The 19980-nt window shown below is 33.2% G+C and overlaps 2 protein-coding genes across 2 annotated transcripts; one reads left to right on the top strand and one right to left on the bottom strand.

The window, feature by feature from the left end:
* LOC109710644 lies at nt 3092-6787 on the bottom strand. Its single transcript, XM_020233366.1, has 8 exons — nt 6490-6787; nt 6307-6396; nt 5462-5521; nt 5103-5142; nt 4906-4999; nt 4219-4278; nt 4037-4128; nt 3092-3421 (listed from the first exon to the last, which is right to left on the bottom strand). The coding sequence occupies exons 1-8, from the start codon at nt 6600-6602 to the stop codon at nt 3335-3337; spliced, it is 636 nt and encodes a 211-aa protein (XP_020088955.1). The 5' UTR covers nt 6603-6787; the 3' UTR covers nt 3092-3334.
* Nucleotides 10397-18053, top strand: LOC109710451 (small glutamine-rich tetratricopeptide repeat-containing protein). Its single transcript, XM_020233015.1, has 11 exons — nt 10397-10619; nt 12331-12587; nt 13501-13534; nt 13753-13889; nt 14480-14546; nt 15235-15334; nt 15858-16021; nt 16166-16212; nt 16360-16404; nt 16651-17134; nt 17610-18053. The coding sequence occupies exons 1-11, from the start codon at nt 10535-10537 to the stop codon at nt 17633-17635; spliced, it is 1446 nt and encodes a 481-aa protein (XP_020088604.1). The 5' UTR covers nt 10397-10534; the 3' UTR covers nt 17636-18053.

Raw genomic sequence — 19980 nt, 5'->3', positions numbered from 1 at the left:
TTAAGGGGAGGCCTGCCGTACATGAATTGGGAATATGACAACATCCCCAATTCATAAGCTTATAAATAATAATAAATAGATAATGTATGTATGCAATTAAGAGTGCATTTGGTTCGCGCTATCTTTTAAAGATTCCTAATAATTTAATGAGAATAAAAAAAATATGACGGTGTTTGGCTAAACGCACTAAGTAATCTAGTTGGTAATATTGGATTCACTTGGGAATAAGATTCACCCCAAAGTACTAATCTCATTCCCTTGAGGGAGGGTGGGTATCCTCATATTAATGGATTGGGGTAATCATAATATGTCTAATCTCTTTCTTTCTTCCTACCCGCCGGCTAATTGATATTATTTTTCTTTACACTCTAACCTTATATCTCTCTCTAAATTTATTTTTCTCTCTAAAATTCAACTTTTTTTTCTCTCTCTAAACTAAGCTTTCTCTCCCTCTCTCTTTCTAAAATTTCAACTCTCTCACTCCCTCTAGTTTCGACTATATTTTTCTTTCTATTTTTTTAATTATGCTCTCTCTCTAATTTATACTCTATTTTCCTTTTTTCTAAAAAGATGTTGAAACTTTTGGTAACATTATCTAAAATTAATTAAATAAATAAATTAATTAATTGTATATTTTTTGTAATATTAAATAACATAGCTAATTAATATTAGCGTGCGAACCAAAGACAGGAATTTCACATTCTTAGTAATAGGATAATAGGAATAAGATTCTCGGATATCTTTTATTTCTAATAATTTTTCATAATGCGAACCAAATGCACCCTAAAAATATAGCAATTAAATGTGGCAATTTTAGATATATGTATCTTGTTTGATTCAATATAGTTAAAAAGATTGTAACTATAAATAATTTATTTTATAGTTAAAAAGATTGTAATATAAATAATTTATTCTTTTGCATAGGGTTGGAATTGTATTTACAAATTTTATAACTTTAACTATGAGAAGTGAGATTATCCCAAATGTAGAAAAAATATTTTTCATTAAAAAGGTGATTGATAAGATAAGTCTACCTCTTATTTAAAACTGATTTTTCCTACTGTCACAGCTATAAATATCAATTTAGGTAGTGTAGCTCAGTAGCTGCATGCAACTAAACTCCTTTAAGGTGTGGTCTATATTGAGTAATACTATCCATATACCCAAAAGAATGGTCCACCCATCTACTGGGTGAGATTTCTCTACCATCAACTTAGGTGCCATTTATATTTATTTATATCTTCTATACACTAATACATCAAAAAAAAAAAAGTATATCTTACGTCCCACAAATCTCATTAGTAAATTTTTTTCACCAATCATCTCAATATAACCGACAAAAATATCCCATCCATTCTATGGATGAGATGCAAAATATACACCATAAATAGGATGTACAAATAGCATTTTCCATCTATATTTTTCCATTTGTCTTGTTATTATTATTCTTATTGTTTTAACTACAATTCCAAAGAAATTTGATCAGTTCTTGGATACAGGAGGGTAAAATTTATACTTCTAGATATGTTTGTTTCACTAATAAAGTAGAAAGAAATGAAGTAATTTTTTTACTGTAAATGCTTATTTTTATTGTTTGATTTTTTGGAGCTTCACTTTTGATGGATTCTCCAAAGTAACACAATCAACTACGGCCCACCCTAGGACAAAGTCAATTACAGAAAGAAAAAAGAGAAAAACTAATAAAATATTAACTCATCTCTCACACCTTTTAACTTTTACGTCATTTATCTCATGCCAAACTAACAATAAAACTAAAAAAACTTTAATTTCATAGCCATACAAATAAAACATCGCAAAAAATAAACTTTCACGCAAACTCTATTTCAACGAAAAGTCTGCTTCAATCTAAATTTCATCTAAGGTGAAACAAACAAGACTAAACAGGCGCTAGGATGAGTGTACAAGTAGCAGTTTCATTTGGAAAAACTAAAATGTTTGAAGGAAAAAGAAAGTACATAGATTTAGGGCCTATTCATCCCTCCTACTTCAGCTGCAGTTGCTTGGAGACTGCTACCGAATACAATTGTTTGTAGTATGTTGACAGTTAGAATAGTTTGTAGCTCCAATAGTGGCTTAAAGAAAAGGTAATTTTGAGATTCCAAGTCAAAAGCTCTAGTTTGAAATTTATAATTATAACTTGCAATTTTACTGCAGAGAATTGTTAGAATAATTTAATATAATTTTCTTTTAAGAACAATTCTCAAATTGCATAATATCATATAGACATATATGCCCTTTAACCTACCCCTTCTCAGTTGCCTAATAAAAGGCTAAAACTTCCTTTAAGCCTAATGTTTAATACCTATTTCTCCAATAAATTTTTCTCGCTTATATGGTTGCTAGGGTTCATGGACACAAGTCCGGCATCCGAATTAAATTTGGCAAGATTTAAAAATTACGAGCTCAGAAGAAAAAAAATATAAAACAAAGAATTCAGAAAAAAAAATTAGTAATAGTTTGGTCAATAAAATACGAATACATGAAACTAAAAATATATAAAAGTAAAATAAATATATATTGTAATTATTTAATTTTTTTTTTCAAATTTATGGGACCAAAAAGTTAAAAACTATGTAATTAATGATTGATTTGGCATTGATTAATGTCAAAAGTACTAGAATTACTTAATAAAATCATAACTTATTCCTCATTTCTATAATGTTTAATTAATATTAATATAGTAACGATTAATTTGGAGATTTTTGAATTATTGGTCAACTAACAAGAATTTTTCAAAAAATCGAATGAGCAACCGAGCATTTTCGTGTAGAATTAAACAGCTTAGACATTGTGCTTCCCCAGTAGAAATGGCTTCTAACACTTCCTTGGGGGAGACATAAAATTTCATTCTAAAACTCCAAAAAAAAAAAAAGAGAGGAAATTTCATTCTGAAACAAGCATGCAACTGTTTAACAGAATTTTAGCAGCAACTTTTCTTTCTTTTTTTTAATTTCTATTTTGAGCCTATTTATCAACAAAACATGATAAAAAAAGGAATTCTCAACCACCAAAGTCATTTTGCTTCCCAAATAAAAAATGGCTGCTATACTATTCCTTTAGGATAAAAACAGAATAAGAAAACAAATTTCAATTTAAAACGAGTTTGGATCAGTGGAGTAAAATTTTATCAGCATACATATATATTTTTCTTTCCAATTTAAGTTGAGACATTTTATCAGCAAAACAGAAGGTGAAGGAATTCATGTTGTGTGATATTACTACTTGTAAGATCGTAAAATGGCTAAAAAGTAATTACCGAGTACGTGTACGTTTAGATATATGGTCGTAGCGATCTGCAAAAATAATAGATTTATTACTCATCAGGCCCAAAGTCATCATCAGAGGCACTCTCCAGAATCGAGCCGAGGGATTTCCTTAGGAAGCTGAATGTTTTGTCATCCTGTATCAAATAGATGTAAAATGGTGAATTATTTTATGATAAATCTGGATTGATAAAATTATGTCCAGGAATATCAGATGTATATGTGGTGTTTAGATATTATGCTATAATCTGATGAAAACTCGAGAATAAACAGTTAAACTTGAACATCAGCAAGCATTTAATCTGTCTAAGAAAACAAGTTATCTTAAAAGAAGTTCCGCACCTTAGGTTTCGAATGTATCAAAATATAGAATACTCTAATGCAGGATCTTCATAAGATTTGTACTCTAGAAGCATAAAGACTATGGAATTTGGTTTCAAATAGTGTAGATCGGTGGCTATCTATGTGGATCTTCGAATTGGAAGATTCAAGATGGATGATACATTTCGAAATTTGAAAAACAATTAAGTGGATCTTCAATTTGGTTGCCCAACCAGGGCTTTAGACCATTGAATCTTATGCAAAAACATTTAACGTTTAGTATGCTGTTGAACCCTGCATGCACGTGCGTGAGAGCAAGCAAATATACACGTCTTAATGGAAATCTGTGTGCGTGTTATTCTGAGATGGGAGAACAAAGAAATATCAATGGAGAAGCAAGTGCAAGTAAAATATTTATGCAAGTCTTATACCTGCTTCTTCTTTCTCAGAGATTCTTCAGCATTAGCTATCTTCTCTGCACAAGATTTCTCAAGTTCAGATAGAGTTGCCTTTTCCTTCTTCCCTGTTAAAAGAGTGAAATCAGCTTTGGACAGCTAAAAAGAATGAAACAGCCTTCTGGGTGATAAGAAGAGGGGCTATTTCTTAAACTCACTCTGCTGTTCGTAGCGAGAAAATAGCTTCTCCTTTTCATCTTCAAATTTGGAAAATATCTCTGCAAAACAAACCAAATAACAATCTGACGCTCGGAGATACTTTAACAGAACTTGTGAGATTCGCAGCGAGCTCCTTTTTCCAAAGAAAATAAAATGTATATAAGCAGCAACGAAGATCTCAGCTCTAAGAGATTTATTTTAAATTGCACCAGAGATCCTTAACCTTTCATTGTAGTTTCAGTATGGTCTTTGACCTCTGAAATCTGAATCAATGTAGTCGAACCTTCCATTCGTCAACAATTTTAGTCTTTAGTACTTAATTTTCGTTCAAAATTGCTGTGTTACATGGACATTTAGATCTAATTTAGTTCAATTGTAAAATTTAAAAGGTTGATCAGACTAAAGTCATGTTAAAAAGCTGAAAATTTCCTTGCAGGCGAGACTTTATTCACTTGTTTGAGTTTCTACAAAAGAACTCGCTTATGTCACATATTGGAACAAAGGAAATTTTCCAATTACAATGTGAGATTGGAACTATTATCTTACGGAAAAGAAGGGATGCTATGTATAACACAAAAATGTGTGGTAACTACAAGCAAGACATTGGAGATTACTTCTATTTGGAGGTAGATAACGAATATCCGATCAATTTAGCTCCAAAAAAAAAAAGGAGAAAAGAAATCTACCTTTGAAATTGTGTATAAATGCTGCTTTCTCCCTAGAAAACTTCTCGTGAGTTGCTTGAAATTTGGAGTACTCACTCTTCAACAAACTCTCACACTATATTCAATCAAGATAGTGGAACATTATATACCAAATTGTAAGAGCAATTTGCGGCAGTAAGCTTTGACTACATGAATTTCAAGAAATGCAATTTGGACACCTCTTTTGAACTCTTTGATAAAGTCTTTAAAAAACTCTGCCTGTCAATGGAACACCAAAACAGTAGTTACTATTCCTGACTACATGCAGATGAAATTAGCAGTAAATTATTTATACAGAAAAAAAGAATTGCAGCACCAATAAGTAGTTCTACAAAGAGACAATTAGATAAGCTAGCAAAGAGTAATGTCTTTGAAAGTACCAAATAGTTTAGTTCACACAGTGAAATAATTAGGAGATTGTCATGTATAATGAAACAAATACCTGAGCTTCGCAAAATTACTGAATACGATAAACTTTTGCATGACAAATTCACTAGACAAACCAGCTTATAAGAAAGTAAAAGGGATTCTTTCTTACCTATCTTTCTCGAATTTTGACTTGGTATCATCTAACATTGTCCGAATGTCTGCTGCCACACTGTAATTGAGATAAATAGTATCAACTTATGACAATTACAACGTCCTCAAGAACAACTGTGACTACAAATGATTTTAAGCAATAAGACAAGATTAAAGAACAAAAAACAATTGCCAATTCGTCTTTCAGACAAAAGTTCGCATATAAATAATTGGGTTAGCGAACTCCAGATTTCTCTTTTCCCCCTTGACTGGGCGTAATTCCCTGTGATTTGCATTGCTAAAACAAGATGCAATACCATATTTATGTTAGGATTGGTGTCAAGTACAAGTACCTCTACCGGTTTCAAATATCAATACGACATAATTATATAATACTAAAAAGTTAAGTAGCATCCAAAAGAGACAACGTGACCATTATCAGACCTGACCGATAAAAAATTATGAAATTTAGTTTCTAAACTGTTCTAATAGCATAGATCATGCCTAATGAAGTCGATCGTCAGCTCGAATGTCTCATCACCGAAAATAACATACAAGTACAAAGACATTCGTGCTTTCTAAAGCACATGAGACGTACTCTCTCTGTCTCTGTATATATATATATATATATATATATATATATATATATATATATATATATATATATATATGAGTCCGGCTACTATACTATTNATCTTACATTTGATGCATACAACTAGTTCAAGCTCAGAACTGAATCAGAAGTTTGCAAAAGAAACCAGAGCTCTAAGTATCACTAATCCTATCGATCACTCCTGTTGTCCTTAACTACAGAGTAAGGATCAGATGAGATCACCTCGATCGCATCAAAAAGAGTAGATTCACCTCCCAATGGTCTCCTCGTTCTTCTTACGCCCATCCTGCTGAGCCTTCTCCCTAATCTGCTGCAGCGCCGCTATGATCTCCTTCATATCGCTGCGATCGACACCGTTTCGAAGCTAAATCAACCAAAAGCACCGAAATATCAAAAATTCGACAAAAAAATTGGAAGAATAAGAAGGATCTAACCTCGATAGATCCAAATCCGGATCAAAATCCTCGAATCGACCTTGTTTCTTGCTGGATCTGAGCGAACTCGACTCGTTCCGCCCTCGCCTTCGACTCTCTCTGGTCGTCGACATTGATGGTTCCTCCGAGGTCGAGAAGCAGAGATCGAGATCTCCAATGGGCGAGATCGAGGATACGAATCGGAAGAGCAAAATGGGGATCTGAAACCTAATTCGCTTCCCTCTCTCTCTCTCTCTCTCTCTCTCTCTCTCTCTCTTTCACTCGCGCGGGCGCTCAAACACCTTCTCTCACCGCTCTATTCAAATTTGATAGCACGAAATGCTCGAACTTATTTAAAGGAAACACCGCACAAAGACGCCGTATACGTTGGCACTTTTGCAAATAGACCCCTATATGTTTAATTTTGTGACTATATTTCTTAAATTTTATGGAATGAGTTAATAGGCCCCTCTCTGCGAAAGAAATTACTAATTAAGCAACTATTTTGATCGCATATCTGACACATAATTTTGCACCGAAGCCAAAGAAACCAATCTTATCTTCTTATTATAATAATTAAGCATCAAAATTAAAAAATAGGATTAGCCCATTTTTTATTTTTATTTTTTTTTCAAGTTTCAAATATAAAAATTATTTTTCTGTTTTTTGTGTTTTGAAGTTTTTCAAAATTATATATAAAATATACAATCAAAATAGAAGAATCCTTTGATAAAATATAGAATGTACAATTGTTAAAATTAAAAGTTTGGAGATTTTGGTTGCAAATAGCTAAAGTTTAGGAACACTTTGATTTTATTCGTGAATGAAAAATTGATGAGATCTACGGATGCAAATGGATCTGAATTAGCGGAGCTTTTGTTCTAATCCAACCCAATGGGTTGGTAAATGGGGGCAAAAAGTAAAAAAAAATTAACACTTTGAATTTGTTCCGATTCACTGAACAAACGGAGTAGGAGGCAAGGAATTCTTTCCTTCCTTTGATCCATCTTGTTTACTAAATATTTGCTAAAAATTCACTCTTATTCTCAAATGAAGCGGTAAGTAGAAACAAAAAATAAAATAAAATAAATAATTCGCTCTGAAAATCTCTCTGAGTTGTTAAAAAAATGAGGCTAAAGGTGGGGTTGCTCCCACCCTTAGGGTGTGTTTGGTTCCAAGTTAGAATCGGAATAAGAATACATTGGAGACAGAATCGAAATGGTTCATTACCTCATTATATTTTATTTGCCACCTGAATCTGAATCGAAATAAACAATTTATATTATTTGTGTTTGGTTCAGATAGATATAAGAAAAGTGATATCAGAAAAAGTAATCAAATTAATATGCCAATTTTATCTTTATAATATTTTAGTGTGAATTCAAATTAAAAATTAAATATTAAAAATTTACGTCAAAATTTTAAAATAATGTCAAAAATTTAAATATATTTTTATAAAAAATTAAAATTTAAAATTGAACGGATAACTCAAAATATAAAACTAAATTTTGATTTATTCAAATTCAAACTTAAAATTATAATTTAAATTTCAATTAGATATCAGAAAAGTAATCAAATTAATATGCCAATTTTATCTTTATAATATATCAGTTTAAATTCAAACTAAAAATTAAATATTAAAAATTTACCTCAAAATTTAAAAATAATGTCAAAATTTTAAATATATTTTTATAAAAAATTAAAATATTAAATTGAACGGATAATGCAAAATATAAAGCTAAATTTCAATTTATTCAAATTCAAACTTAAAATTATAATTTCAATTTCAATTTGAATCCATAAAGTTAATTTAAATTTTAAATAAAATTTGAATAAAACTTTAGATTTTAAATTAAATTTAAATTTAAATTAAATTTATAAATTAGATTCGAAATACTTGATTGAATTTTAATTTTTATTTTAAGTTCAAATTAAAATTTAAATTCATAAATATAATTTTTAAACTTAAACTTAAGTTTTAATAAAAAATAAAATTAAAAAATTTAAATTTAATCCAAACAAAAATCATTCCGTCCGAATTCGATTTCTAATTCGGTCTCCTAGGTCAGATTGAAAAAATAAATAATTGGGGGGATTCTTATTTACCCGGAAATCGGAATCAGAATGAGAATCCTACGTACCAAATACAGACAAACAGATTCATCATTTCTTTTTTGATTTTAAGGTGAAAAACGGACGAACCAAACACACTCTTAGATTTACCATATTTGCATTCCTAGTGAGAATAGTCTCTAATACGAGACTACTTTCTTAGCTCGAAGTTTAAAGTCGCATGAATAACTAGGGGTGGAAACGAGCCGAGCTCAAGCGAGCTTACCTCGGCTCAAATTCGGCTTGAAATTAATTCGAGCCTAAATTTAAGCTCAAGCTTGGCTTGAAATTAATTCGAGCCAAGCTCGAACGAGTCTAATTTCGAGTCGAGCGAGCTCGAGCCCTAAACGAGCCACTTGAAATTCTCAAAATCATACGATCAATAGTTTAATTTGTATAAAATATTATCTACAATTTGATACAAAAATATATCTAATAGTTCAAAATACAAAATAATTATATGAAATACGGTATTATAATATCAAGAAAAATAATTTATGAATTGAATATTTAATCTTTCCAGCCTCACATGTCTTTCCTTTCGCATTCAATCTTCATATTATTGCTTTTTATTTATGCGGCCAAAAATAAATAAATTATATAGGTAAATATTGGATTAAACTATCCAATCATATATAACCAAAATCAAAATTTTGTATAAACAATAATTTTTTACTTTAAAAATATTCTGTATATTTTCTCAAGCACACAATTAATGGCAAAGTAGGTAACGGCCGGCGCTTGCTGTTATTTGGTAATTTGGAGGACTTTAGGCTTGACCACTTGGGTAAGAGACAGAGAAAAAAAGAGAGAGAAAGAGAGTAGAAATTTAAAGCTCTGTGAAAGAAAGAAAGAAAGAGAGAAAGTATAAATTTAGTAAAATTTTACCATTTTGTTTGTCTATTGAGTTTTTTTTTATGAACCAACAATATTGACCCAATTTTAACTAAACTCAGGTTACTCATCCAGCTATATATAATTAAAATATTATATATATAATATATATTATATATATTCGAGCTTTTCGAGCCTAATTCGAGCGAGCCGAGTAATACTCAACTTGACTTAAAATGAATTTCGAGCATTTCTTTTGTTCAAGCTTGGCTCATTTAATTTCAAGTGAGCTCGATCGAGCCAAATATCGAGTCGAACGCGAGCAGAAAACAAATGGATGTATAAGCCCAAATCGTTTTTTTCCCCTCATTCTTCATGCATCTCACATGCCAAATGGATGCTCTTTCACTCCCGATGATTCTGCGTGAATCTCACACAAATTGAAAATCCATATTCAAAACCAAATCGAATCCTGAAATTGAATTTGAATTCGAAAGTCCTAATATGAGATAATCATTTCTCTTTACTATATTTTAAAATATATTATATAAAATCTAAATTGTAAAATATAACAACAATATTTATATATTTTATATAATATAAATTTATTCGGATTCGGATTGGATTTGAGTTTTGATTGGGATAAAATTCATATCTAAATTCAAAATTTTTGAATATTTATTTTTGTGTAGAGCTACTATACTATCGAAAATATAGAAGAGTTGATGCTTTCGACTTTTTGACTCTTGAATTAAAAATTATACGATCGAAATGATTGCGGTCCCCCATAGGACTGAATAGTATTTCAAAGATTGAGCAGTCTCGACAAGATAATAGAATTAATCTAAAAATTAGAAATGATGGAAGGAGCTAATCTAAAGGTCCAAAATACTAAGCACCAAATGCTCTATACTTCATCCAATTGCATTGTACTCTACTCTTTATTTTTTATATTTATATTTGAAACTAGATTATCGACATCCCCAGGTGCTAGTTGCTACTGCTTTTTGACGATTTGACCAACACCAACACTTTCTCTCTCTTCTCGCGACATCCAAACTCTCTCTCTCTCTCTATATCTCTCTCCCTCCCCAACCCCGCGCGACCTCCGATTCCACGAATGGCGATGGTGGGGAAGAATCCGAGCTCGGATTCTCCCATTTCCTGTCGCATCGTCCTCGCCTTCCTCGATTTCCTCGGCTCCGGTTCGTGAATCGTAAACCCTAACCCCTCCGATTCCCCCCTATCGCAAGTAGATTTTGGTGATCATAAAACCCTAGAATCGTAAAAGATGCTCGATCTTGGAACAAAAAATGATCCCTTTTTCTGGTTTTTTTTTTTTTTCCTTTAATCGTGAAATTAATCGCATATTTTCTTGAAGGTTTGATGATATAGTGGAATTTTATACTTTTACTCGAGTAATTTCATTGAGATGGAGATACTTGGAAGAGATCGTATCAAAGATGAGTAGGAGGGTGTGATTGTAGTTGTTTGAATGAGAGTAATTTCTTTTTTTTTTTTTGCTTTTCCCTTTTCTTTGTTTTTAGAGTGTAAAAGGATAATTTGATGGGAGTATTGAGGGAGGTAGTTGGGGTGATGCATGGACGTTTGAGATGGCTATTTTGGTAGGAATATTGAGGATGGTGGTGGCTAGTGTGATGATTGGGCGTTTGAGATGCTTAACATGGTTGATTTTGATAAAGACGGCTTAGGAAAATGGTGAATTAATAGAGGAAAATACCAATCACGGATTTACGTGAATGATGTGAAACAGATTGCTCTTTTGAGCATTTCTAAATTAGAAGCTACGTGGCGTTTAGTTAATTTGGGTCCCGGGCAGTGGATTCACGAGATTGTGTAAGATTGTAACACGACATCATGCTGGGGTTGGGCGATGTCGAGTTCGATCTGTAAGTGGGTCCCATGTGGGAACTTGCGACTTCCGGATGTAGATCGGCATTTGGCAACACATTTCTTGCAGACTATAAGGAGAAGAAAGATTACATATCTTTACTATAACTGCATCCAAGTTACTTATTCTTTGGTTGCAATTTGGGTTACTTAGGAATTTGATCCTGGTTGTTTGACATGCATTTCAATTTCATCTTTAGAATTTCAGTCGAAACAATCTAGTCCACGAAGTTTTTTTGCATAACAGTTTAGTTCTTCCTTCTGTGTACCAACTCACAAATTGCCATATTGGCATCATCATTACATTTTTAATTTGTTGAATTGAAACCATTAGGATGAAATTTAAAACCAGTCAAACTTAAAGGAATAAATTGATATCAAGGTCCAACTTCAGGGTCAAATTTTGAAACCCTGTATTGGGTTCAAACTTAAAGCACTACATCGTTACAATTGAAACTGGGATCGAACTGAACACAAATGCAACGTATAGGGATTGTATTTGTAAGGTAATAATGTAAAACTTATTTGAAGTATGGACAATTTTGAATTGGCTATCCAACATTTCAAAATTTTCATTTTACTACACAACTTTCAATTTGTTTGATTCGAGTTATTCAATGACACTTTGACTTCGAAATTTGAATGTGTTGTTTATCTTTATAGATTTAGTTAGTATATTACATCCAATTCTCTCAACCATAAATTCAGTAAAATAAATTAGCTTACATTTTGAAGTCAAAGTACTGTTGACAGATTCAAATCAAACAAATTGAAATGTTGGGTAGTAAAATCAAAATTTTGAATTATTGGGTAGTCAAATCAAAATAGTCCATAGTTCAACTAAGTTCTATACATTTTTACCAATTTGTAATTAACCCTTTGAAATTTAATTGGTTTACTTGGATCAATTAATTCTCACCATAACACTTTACCTCATTCTCAAGTTCACTACCACAAACTTCTTATTGTTACTGTCTAACCATGAAAGTGTTTTCTTGAAGGCAGTTGAACTAGCTCCAGGAGTAGATTCTGAAGCCCTTGAGGTTGCAAGAGATTGTTTGGAATCTGCTTTTAGGCTCAACCAAGTAACCACCGGCGAAAGAATCCGGCCTGGTCTACTGTTGGACTTATTCACTTCTTGGGAAGCTAGTGAACAACAACGGCTGAGATCAAATCTAGTTTCTGATGGAATACAGAACACAGCATCATGTAGTATGCCATCCCACAATAGTGAAAATTCAGAAATTTTGGGGACATCAAATGTGTGTTTTGCTTTCTCTCTCTCTAACTATTGTACTGCCATGCCTGTTGTTGTTGATTTGTTCTATTTTCCATGCTGCTATATTTCTTTGTATGCTCTTTATTGGTTCTCGACAAGCTAGATACAAGTGATATATTATATTTATACTGTATCAGCTATTAGCCCAGAATGTAGTTACCTTCTTGGAATGCAACAGTTTGTTTAGTAGGGGCCCATGCATCTGTGCTATCTGTATAATTTGCACTTGTCTTTTTAATTCTTCTTTTACTTAGGAGCCATATTCAGCTACTGAGTTACTTCGTAGCTTATGCAATCACCAGATGAAAGGAAAAGAAAACTGTGCATTAACCTGAGGTGCTTATTTATATCTCTATATACACAAAACATGCCTGTTGCTTGCTATATAAGAGTAACAAGATGTAAAGCTATCACTAATTGCTATATTATCACAACCCATGGCATCTTCGAGATGCTAACATGGTTGTGCAAGGACTTTTTTTTTCCCTAAACATATTTCTTTGTTTATGAACTTGTTCTTGTAGCATATATTGCTAATCTAGTTATATTTCATAGTAACTATGTAGAAATATAGATTCGTTTACATTTTACACCTTACATGTCAGTACGTCATTAACATTTCAGTTTCGAGAAACCTATGGTTATCGTCTTCTAAACTAGTTAAGTTTATAGTATCACTTTTACCTATCTAAGATAGGATACAAAATTACCTCTAATGGTTCACTGTTTATTGCTACACTTTCTAAGTTGGAATTAGTTTGTTTTTTCTTTATCTTGAAATTCTTTTCTGTTTTTAGCCTGAAATATATGGAATGTTTTATTTATTTCTTTTTTTCGTGTCTATCAATTTGTAGTTGTAATATAGTATCTTATTCTTCCTCTCCTTCCTTAATCAGAATGAAGGTTCAGCTGACGACTGTCATGACTTAGGTATGAATATAATATTGCTGTGGCTTATCTTTATTTGTCTTAAATCTGTCAATGACGTCAAATATCAATACATAATTCTTACTATCTGATGCACGTAAAAGAATTGTACATATTAAGTCACAGTTCTTTATCTTTACTAAAGGTATATAGTTTTCATTCTTATTTATGGAAGGCCGCTTACCGAATATTTCATTTTTGTCTTGTTTATGTCATGAAAGGTATGCCAAGAGATGAACTATTTGGCAGGTTCTATGCTGCACTTGACAAAATTAATTTCTTTAGTACTTCATCGGTTGGCATTGAAGATCCTGCTCAAATAGCAAAAGCAACCCAGCTCTTCGATGAAGCATTCTCAGTATGACTATTACTCTTGTTTTTGATTATTTTGCATGTTGACATAACACACAAGAAAGATAGTAGTCATCATAGTTTTCATATTAATTTAGATTGTGACTGAAATGGCATGAGTAATCCAGAGTAGACTAATCAACCTTCACTCTATGTGTTGCTTATCCGTGACAATACATTTTCATATCATCAGAATAGAGTCTACGCCTGTAGGCCTGTCCTAAATCTGACATTGTAAAACTGGAAAAAAGGAGGTGTATAATTAATTTTGGGGGTGAAATACGTACAAAATATTTGCAACATTTATCCACTTTTAGCTATCAGCATGTGTAATTAGATTAAAAAAATTGGTAACACTGGCTCTTACTCTACTATTAGGATGATACTATCTTACATAACTCCAAATAATTAACCTTTGATTTAGCTTGTAAGTTAAACTTCTATGGCATAAGGTTTCACAATAACCCTAGTCATTGAGGCAGCACTTCAATATTCTCTTCATTTTGTTCTTGATCAGTAACGTTTTACTCTTTGACAACTCAAAAGGCTTATCTTTATGAATAATCATTGATGGATGAGGTCTAATTGTTATGTTAGGAGCTGGAGAACTCTCAAGAGAAGAAAATAGACTTGGTTCACCTTGCTGAGATCTTTAAGTCAAAAGGTACTGCTGCAGTTAATTCACATATTTTTCGAGGCTACTTGGTGGTTTTTTTGTTCTCAAAGTGGTTGATGTTATCCTCATTTTCTCTAGAATCTAGGTTGAATACTTGTTGCAATTGCATGCATCTTTGTTCTTTATCATGTATTCTAAAGTAATTGGTTTCTGGCCTTTTTTTTCACTAATTTTAAGTTGATTCAGCATTAAAATTTGAGATAGTTGTATATACCCTTTATAATTATACATATTCCAGCAAAAATTGAATACTGAGATTTAACTTTTAAAAGATTAATGCCTTTTACATTATCTTTCAAAATTCTAATATTCCCTGTACTGCAAAAATGTCCCTCTTTAAGAACTTTAGTAATACAAAACCAACTTTTCCTCATGATTTGGATGACTTACCAACTCAAGTAAGGGTGTTTACCTAAGAAACTGCAATTTCAAGTAGTATATTGGAAAATTCCTATTTTGTAGGGGTATCTGTATCTTTGTTCAAGATGATTGATGTTATTTCCTTTTTAACAGACTGAAAACTTATGGCTATGAGTTCATCACCCCATTATCATGCACTCATGCCTTTTGGTTTAAAGAATGTTGGTGCTACAACTCAACATGCTGTGATTGCTATTTTTTCATGAGATGATTCATTTTTGCTAGTATTTGCCTTTTCCTTCTAATGTGTGATTAGGTAACCAATCGATGCAGTTGAAGCTATATATGCAAGCTATCGAACTTTATAACTACGCCATAGCTCTCTGTGACAAAAATGCTGTTTACTACTGTAACAGGTATGGTTTAGAGCGGAAAGTTAAGATGACACATTATATTTACAATTGTAAATTGTTGTAGCAGAATATTCTCCTTATAATCCTGCACAAGACATTTTGGGGTCTCTTTGTCCTGGATAAAGCTTCTGCAGAAATGTTCTCTCATTGAATCTGCCACACACGGGTGCGCGCACACGTGCCCACTCACAAACACACAATTCCCACCACCACAACTGCCAAAGGGGGAAAAGGAAAAGGAAAAATAAAAGCTTCCTAGTGTAGCAGAGCAGAACCTTCGAGTTGGGTCTTCTGCTTCTGGGTTCATGAAACTCGTTCCGCCTCGAAACATTGTGTTTAACAAACACCTATCTACTATTTTTTGGAGTAGAGAAACTGTTCCATAAGGCAGGCCAAAAGGGCACAGTATTTGGTCTTTCACCTTTCCTGTTTTCTTACTATTATTTACCTTTATGTGCTAGAAAGTAGTATATACTATATACTACCATTTTTATCTTTTGCTGAGAGCATAGTTTGCTACTTCCAGGGCTGCTGCTTACACCCTTGTTCAGAGATATACTGAAGCTATTGAAGATTGCTTAAAGTCAATTGAAATCGATCAGAATTACAGTAAAGCATATAGCCGTCTTGGATCTGCTTATTTTGCTCAAGGGAATTATCATGATGCTCTGTTTAAGGGCTACCTACGAGGTTGATAAACTTTTTATTCAGTTACCGAATCTTTATTCCCTTCTTTAGCTAGCTTAAACCAATTTATTTACTGCGTTAGCTCATGCAATATTTGAAGTTAATAGTAGTTAACCTTCCCAAACTCTGTTTTGATTTCATATGCAGCATGTCAGTTGGATCCTAGCAACAGAACAATTCGAGAAAACATTAAGGTATGCTTATATTTATAGAGAATGAAGCATTTGGATAATGTTATTGACGTGTCCTATTGGGAGCTTTGGCACATGTGTACAATTTTGGGCATAATTCTTGTTTCATCAATGAAATAAGGGAAAAAAAAATGTCATTTCATATCTTAGGTCACTGAAAGGAAGCTAATGGAACAAGCGCGGGCAGGAGATCAGGTAATCTCTGTTAATTTTGTGATTGTCAACTTTATTACTTAGCTATTCCTATTCACACACAGATAACAGGGACATTTTTCTAAATACAAGTATCCGACGTGTATTTAGCAACTATTTTGCATGTATGGTTATTCAAAACATACCTGATGCAACCATGACAGCTTGAATGAAGCATTATTGCATCATAGGCTACTAAACTTCTTGGTCTCTTTCTTTTATTCGATTAGTTTTGCCTTCTTTTTTCAGAACATACGGTCACCCCATGGCCAAGAATCAACCAGTCAATCTGCAAGACCGACAAATAGCACCAGCCCCTTTGCATCCTTCCCTATCGGATCTCCCCCTTCTCCGGAATTCGTTGCTAATATTATTAGAGGGATGTCTTCTACCCACAGTCAAGAACCTGCTGCGCAATCTTCCGAGCCCCCTAACACCACCAACTCATTCACATCTTTCCCCACAAACCTTTCCATTCCAATAGACTTGTCAAACATCTTCGGCCATATGATGTCAAACCATAACACAGAATCTACACATCCTTCGACTTCAGCAGACAACAATGAGAGATCGCCAAATGTGAACGAAGCGGAATCCACTGAACCGGGTGTACCTGTGGACGCTAATGTTAACTTGAACTTTGGGGAATCACCTCAGCAGGTCTCAGATGTGTTGATGTCGGTGATGCAGATGTTTTCATCGCAGATGGGATCGCAGGACGGGACGCCTCCAGGTTCGTAAGGTTATCTAGGGGCCGTTTAGCATGGCCGGATCTTCTACAAAAGTGTTGATCAAGTATAACTGGTCGAAGAAACATTAACATATCTTTCATTAGAATCTCCTTAACGGCTTCACCTTTGAAGTAAATGTAGAAGTAGAAGCTTCATATTAGATATTCTACTTTCTTACAAAATGGCTCTCATTAGAATCCCCTTAACAGCTTCATCTTTGTAGAAGAAGCAGAAGTGGAAACTTCGTATTAAAGATTCTACTTTGTTACAAAAGAGCTCTTTTTAGCTTCCTGTCACACCAAAGTCTCCAGCCCTTATGTGTGTCAAAATGTTTGGCTTTTTCGAAAGTTCCTACATTTTGAAGTGGAATTTGATTGGGGGCCAAACAAATACTTAGTAAAATATAGCGGACTTTGTTTGGTAGGGGGGCTTTTTGCTAGTTCTTTTCCATGTCTAAATGCTTTGTTTATCGTGCAGGTTCAGATCCACACACGAGAAGCTAATATCGAGAAAAGTTAAATATAACTCTCCGTGCTTTTGTTTCTTGTTCCCATGTGTATCTCTTCTTTAGTGGTAGGCTTAGTTGAAGTTCCGTTTGTTAAACCATCATTGCAATATAGATACAGAAACCTAATAATGCTTGTAGTGCAAAAAAAAAAAAAAGGGGGTGAAAAAATAGTGAAACTGTGAACCATAGTAGCCGCCTTTTTGGGAATGAAAGCAGCTGGAGATGGGGAAAAGGAAAATGTTTTTGAATGGTTGTGTGGGGATGTATGTAGATGTTCTCTTTTGTATGTTTACATATTTTGTATGAGTTCTAAGCCCCTGTGAAAGGGGGAATTGGATGCGGAAAAAGCTGTGATGCCTATGTTACTGTGCAAATCATTTAATTTCGATGGAAATTTTTATTTTGCAAGAAAAGATTCAGCCCCATAACTTTGGTCTATTTGTAAATTTGAAATTCATCACCGGACAGTTTAGAAACCTTAAAATCTAGAATTTTTTATGAAACCTCTGTGAGAAACTGATACGTGACTTTTTATATGCTTGTCACGTGTCAAGCTCAAATATAAATTTTTTATTTTAGAAAAAATCTAATTATCTTTTACTATATTAAAAAATTATGTGTTTAAATATAGATTTTCTACTCTAGGAAAAATAAAATTAGATTTTTTAAAGAAATAATAGTTTTTACTATATTATTAAAAATCACTTATAATTAAGGGCATTTTATTTCAAATTACTATATATTAAAGTAGAATCCACATGTCAGCTTAAATATAGATTTTTTACTTTAGAGAAAATAAAATTAGATTTTGGCCAATTTGCATAAAAAATTTACTTATTTTGGGCTTTTGCAAAATCGGGTCACTTTTTTCGTTTTTGCAGATTTAGTCCGCTTTTTCAGCAAACTGATCAAAATACTCTTATTACTTTTTCTCTTTCCTCTTTCTCTCTCTTCTTCGTTTTTCTTGTTTTTTTTTTTTTCTCGCCGGCAGAGTGGAGGCGGAGCGGAGGCAGAATGGTCCGTCTCGCCTCTCACCCTCGTGCTCTCGCCCTCGTCCTTGCCCTCGTCCATGCACCCCCCACCTTCCTCGCCTCTGATCCCGCCAAGACCGCGCCGCGACTTTTTTTTTTGCTTTTTTCTTTTCTTTTCTTCTCCGACTCTTCTCCACCGTCTTCGACGACGACACCTCTCGCCCTTCCCTGCCATTCTCATCTCTCCTTCTCCCTTATTTTCTGCCGCCTCCGACGACGATTTATCTTCGCCAGCGCAGACGTCGAAACTGTAGAGGTCACCACGGCGCTACAGCCTCGGAACGGTGGGTCTTTAGCGGCGTCGTCACCGGCGCCGTAGCTGTTGGCAGAGAAGGTGACGAAAAAAATTATAGAAAAAACAGAAAAAAAAATAAAGATAAAAAATTATATAAAAAGAAGGATGAAGATGAAATTGCATCGTTAATTACAAAAAAAATTATAAGTTGCATTATTTAAGATGTAAACTGCTGCTTTAAGATAAAAATTATACTATTTGAATGAAAATTATACTATTTTTTATCTTAAACTGCATCCTTTTAAGTGATATTTATACTGTTTCTTCTCTTGTTGCACTGTTTCTCTTCTTGTTGCAGTATTTCTCCTCTTGTTTACACAGAAATAGTGCAATAAGAGGAGAAAAAGTGCAACAAGAGGAGAAACACCTCTTGTTGCACTATTTCTCCTCTTGTTTACACAGAAATGGTGCAATAAGAGGAGAAATAGTGCAACAAGAAGAGAAACAGTATAAATATCTCTTAAAAGGGTGCAGTTTCTCCTCTTATTGCATTGTTTCTCCTCTTGTTGCACTATTTCTCCTATTGTTTACACAGAAATGGTGCAACAAGAGGAGAAACAGTATAAATATCTCTTAAAAGGGTGCAGTTTAAGATAAAAAATAGTGTAACAAGAGGAGAAATGGTGCAACAAGAGGAGAAACAGTGCAACTTTTGTTTAAAGAGTGTAACTTTCATCTTAATGGATGCAGTTTACATCTGAAAGAGTGTAATAAGAAGAGAAACAGTGTAAATATTTCTCAAAGAGTGTAATTTTCGTTTAAAGAGTGTAGTTTTCATCTTAAAGCTGCAGTTTACATCTTAAATAGTGCAACTTATAATTTTTTTTGCAGTTAACGATACAATTTCATGTTCATCCTTCTTTTTATATAATTTTTTATCTTTATTTTTTTTTTCTGTTTTTTCTATAATTTTTTTTTGTCACCTTCTCTGCCAACAGTCACGGTGCCGGCGACGACACCGCTAAGGACCCCCGCTCCGAGCCTGTAGCGCCGCAGTGACCTCCACGGTGTCGA

Source organism: Ananas comosus, linkage group 5 (genome assembly GCF_001540865.1).
Source record: "Ananas comosus cultivar F153 linkage group 5, ASM154086v1, whole genome shotgun sequence".
Classification (NCBI taxonomy): Eukaryota; Viridiplantae; Streptophyta; class Magnoliopsida; order Poales; family Bromeliaceae; genus Ananas; species Ananas comosus.
Note: the sequence above shows the minus strand (reverse complement) of the source record. Positions and strands in the feature narration are given on the sequence as shown.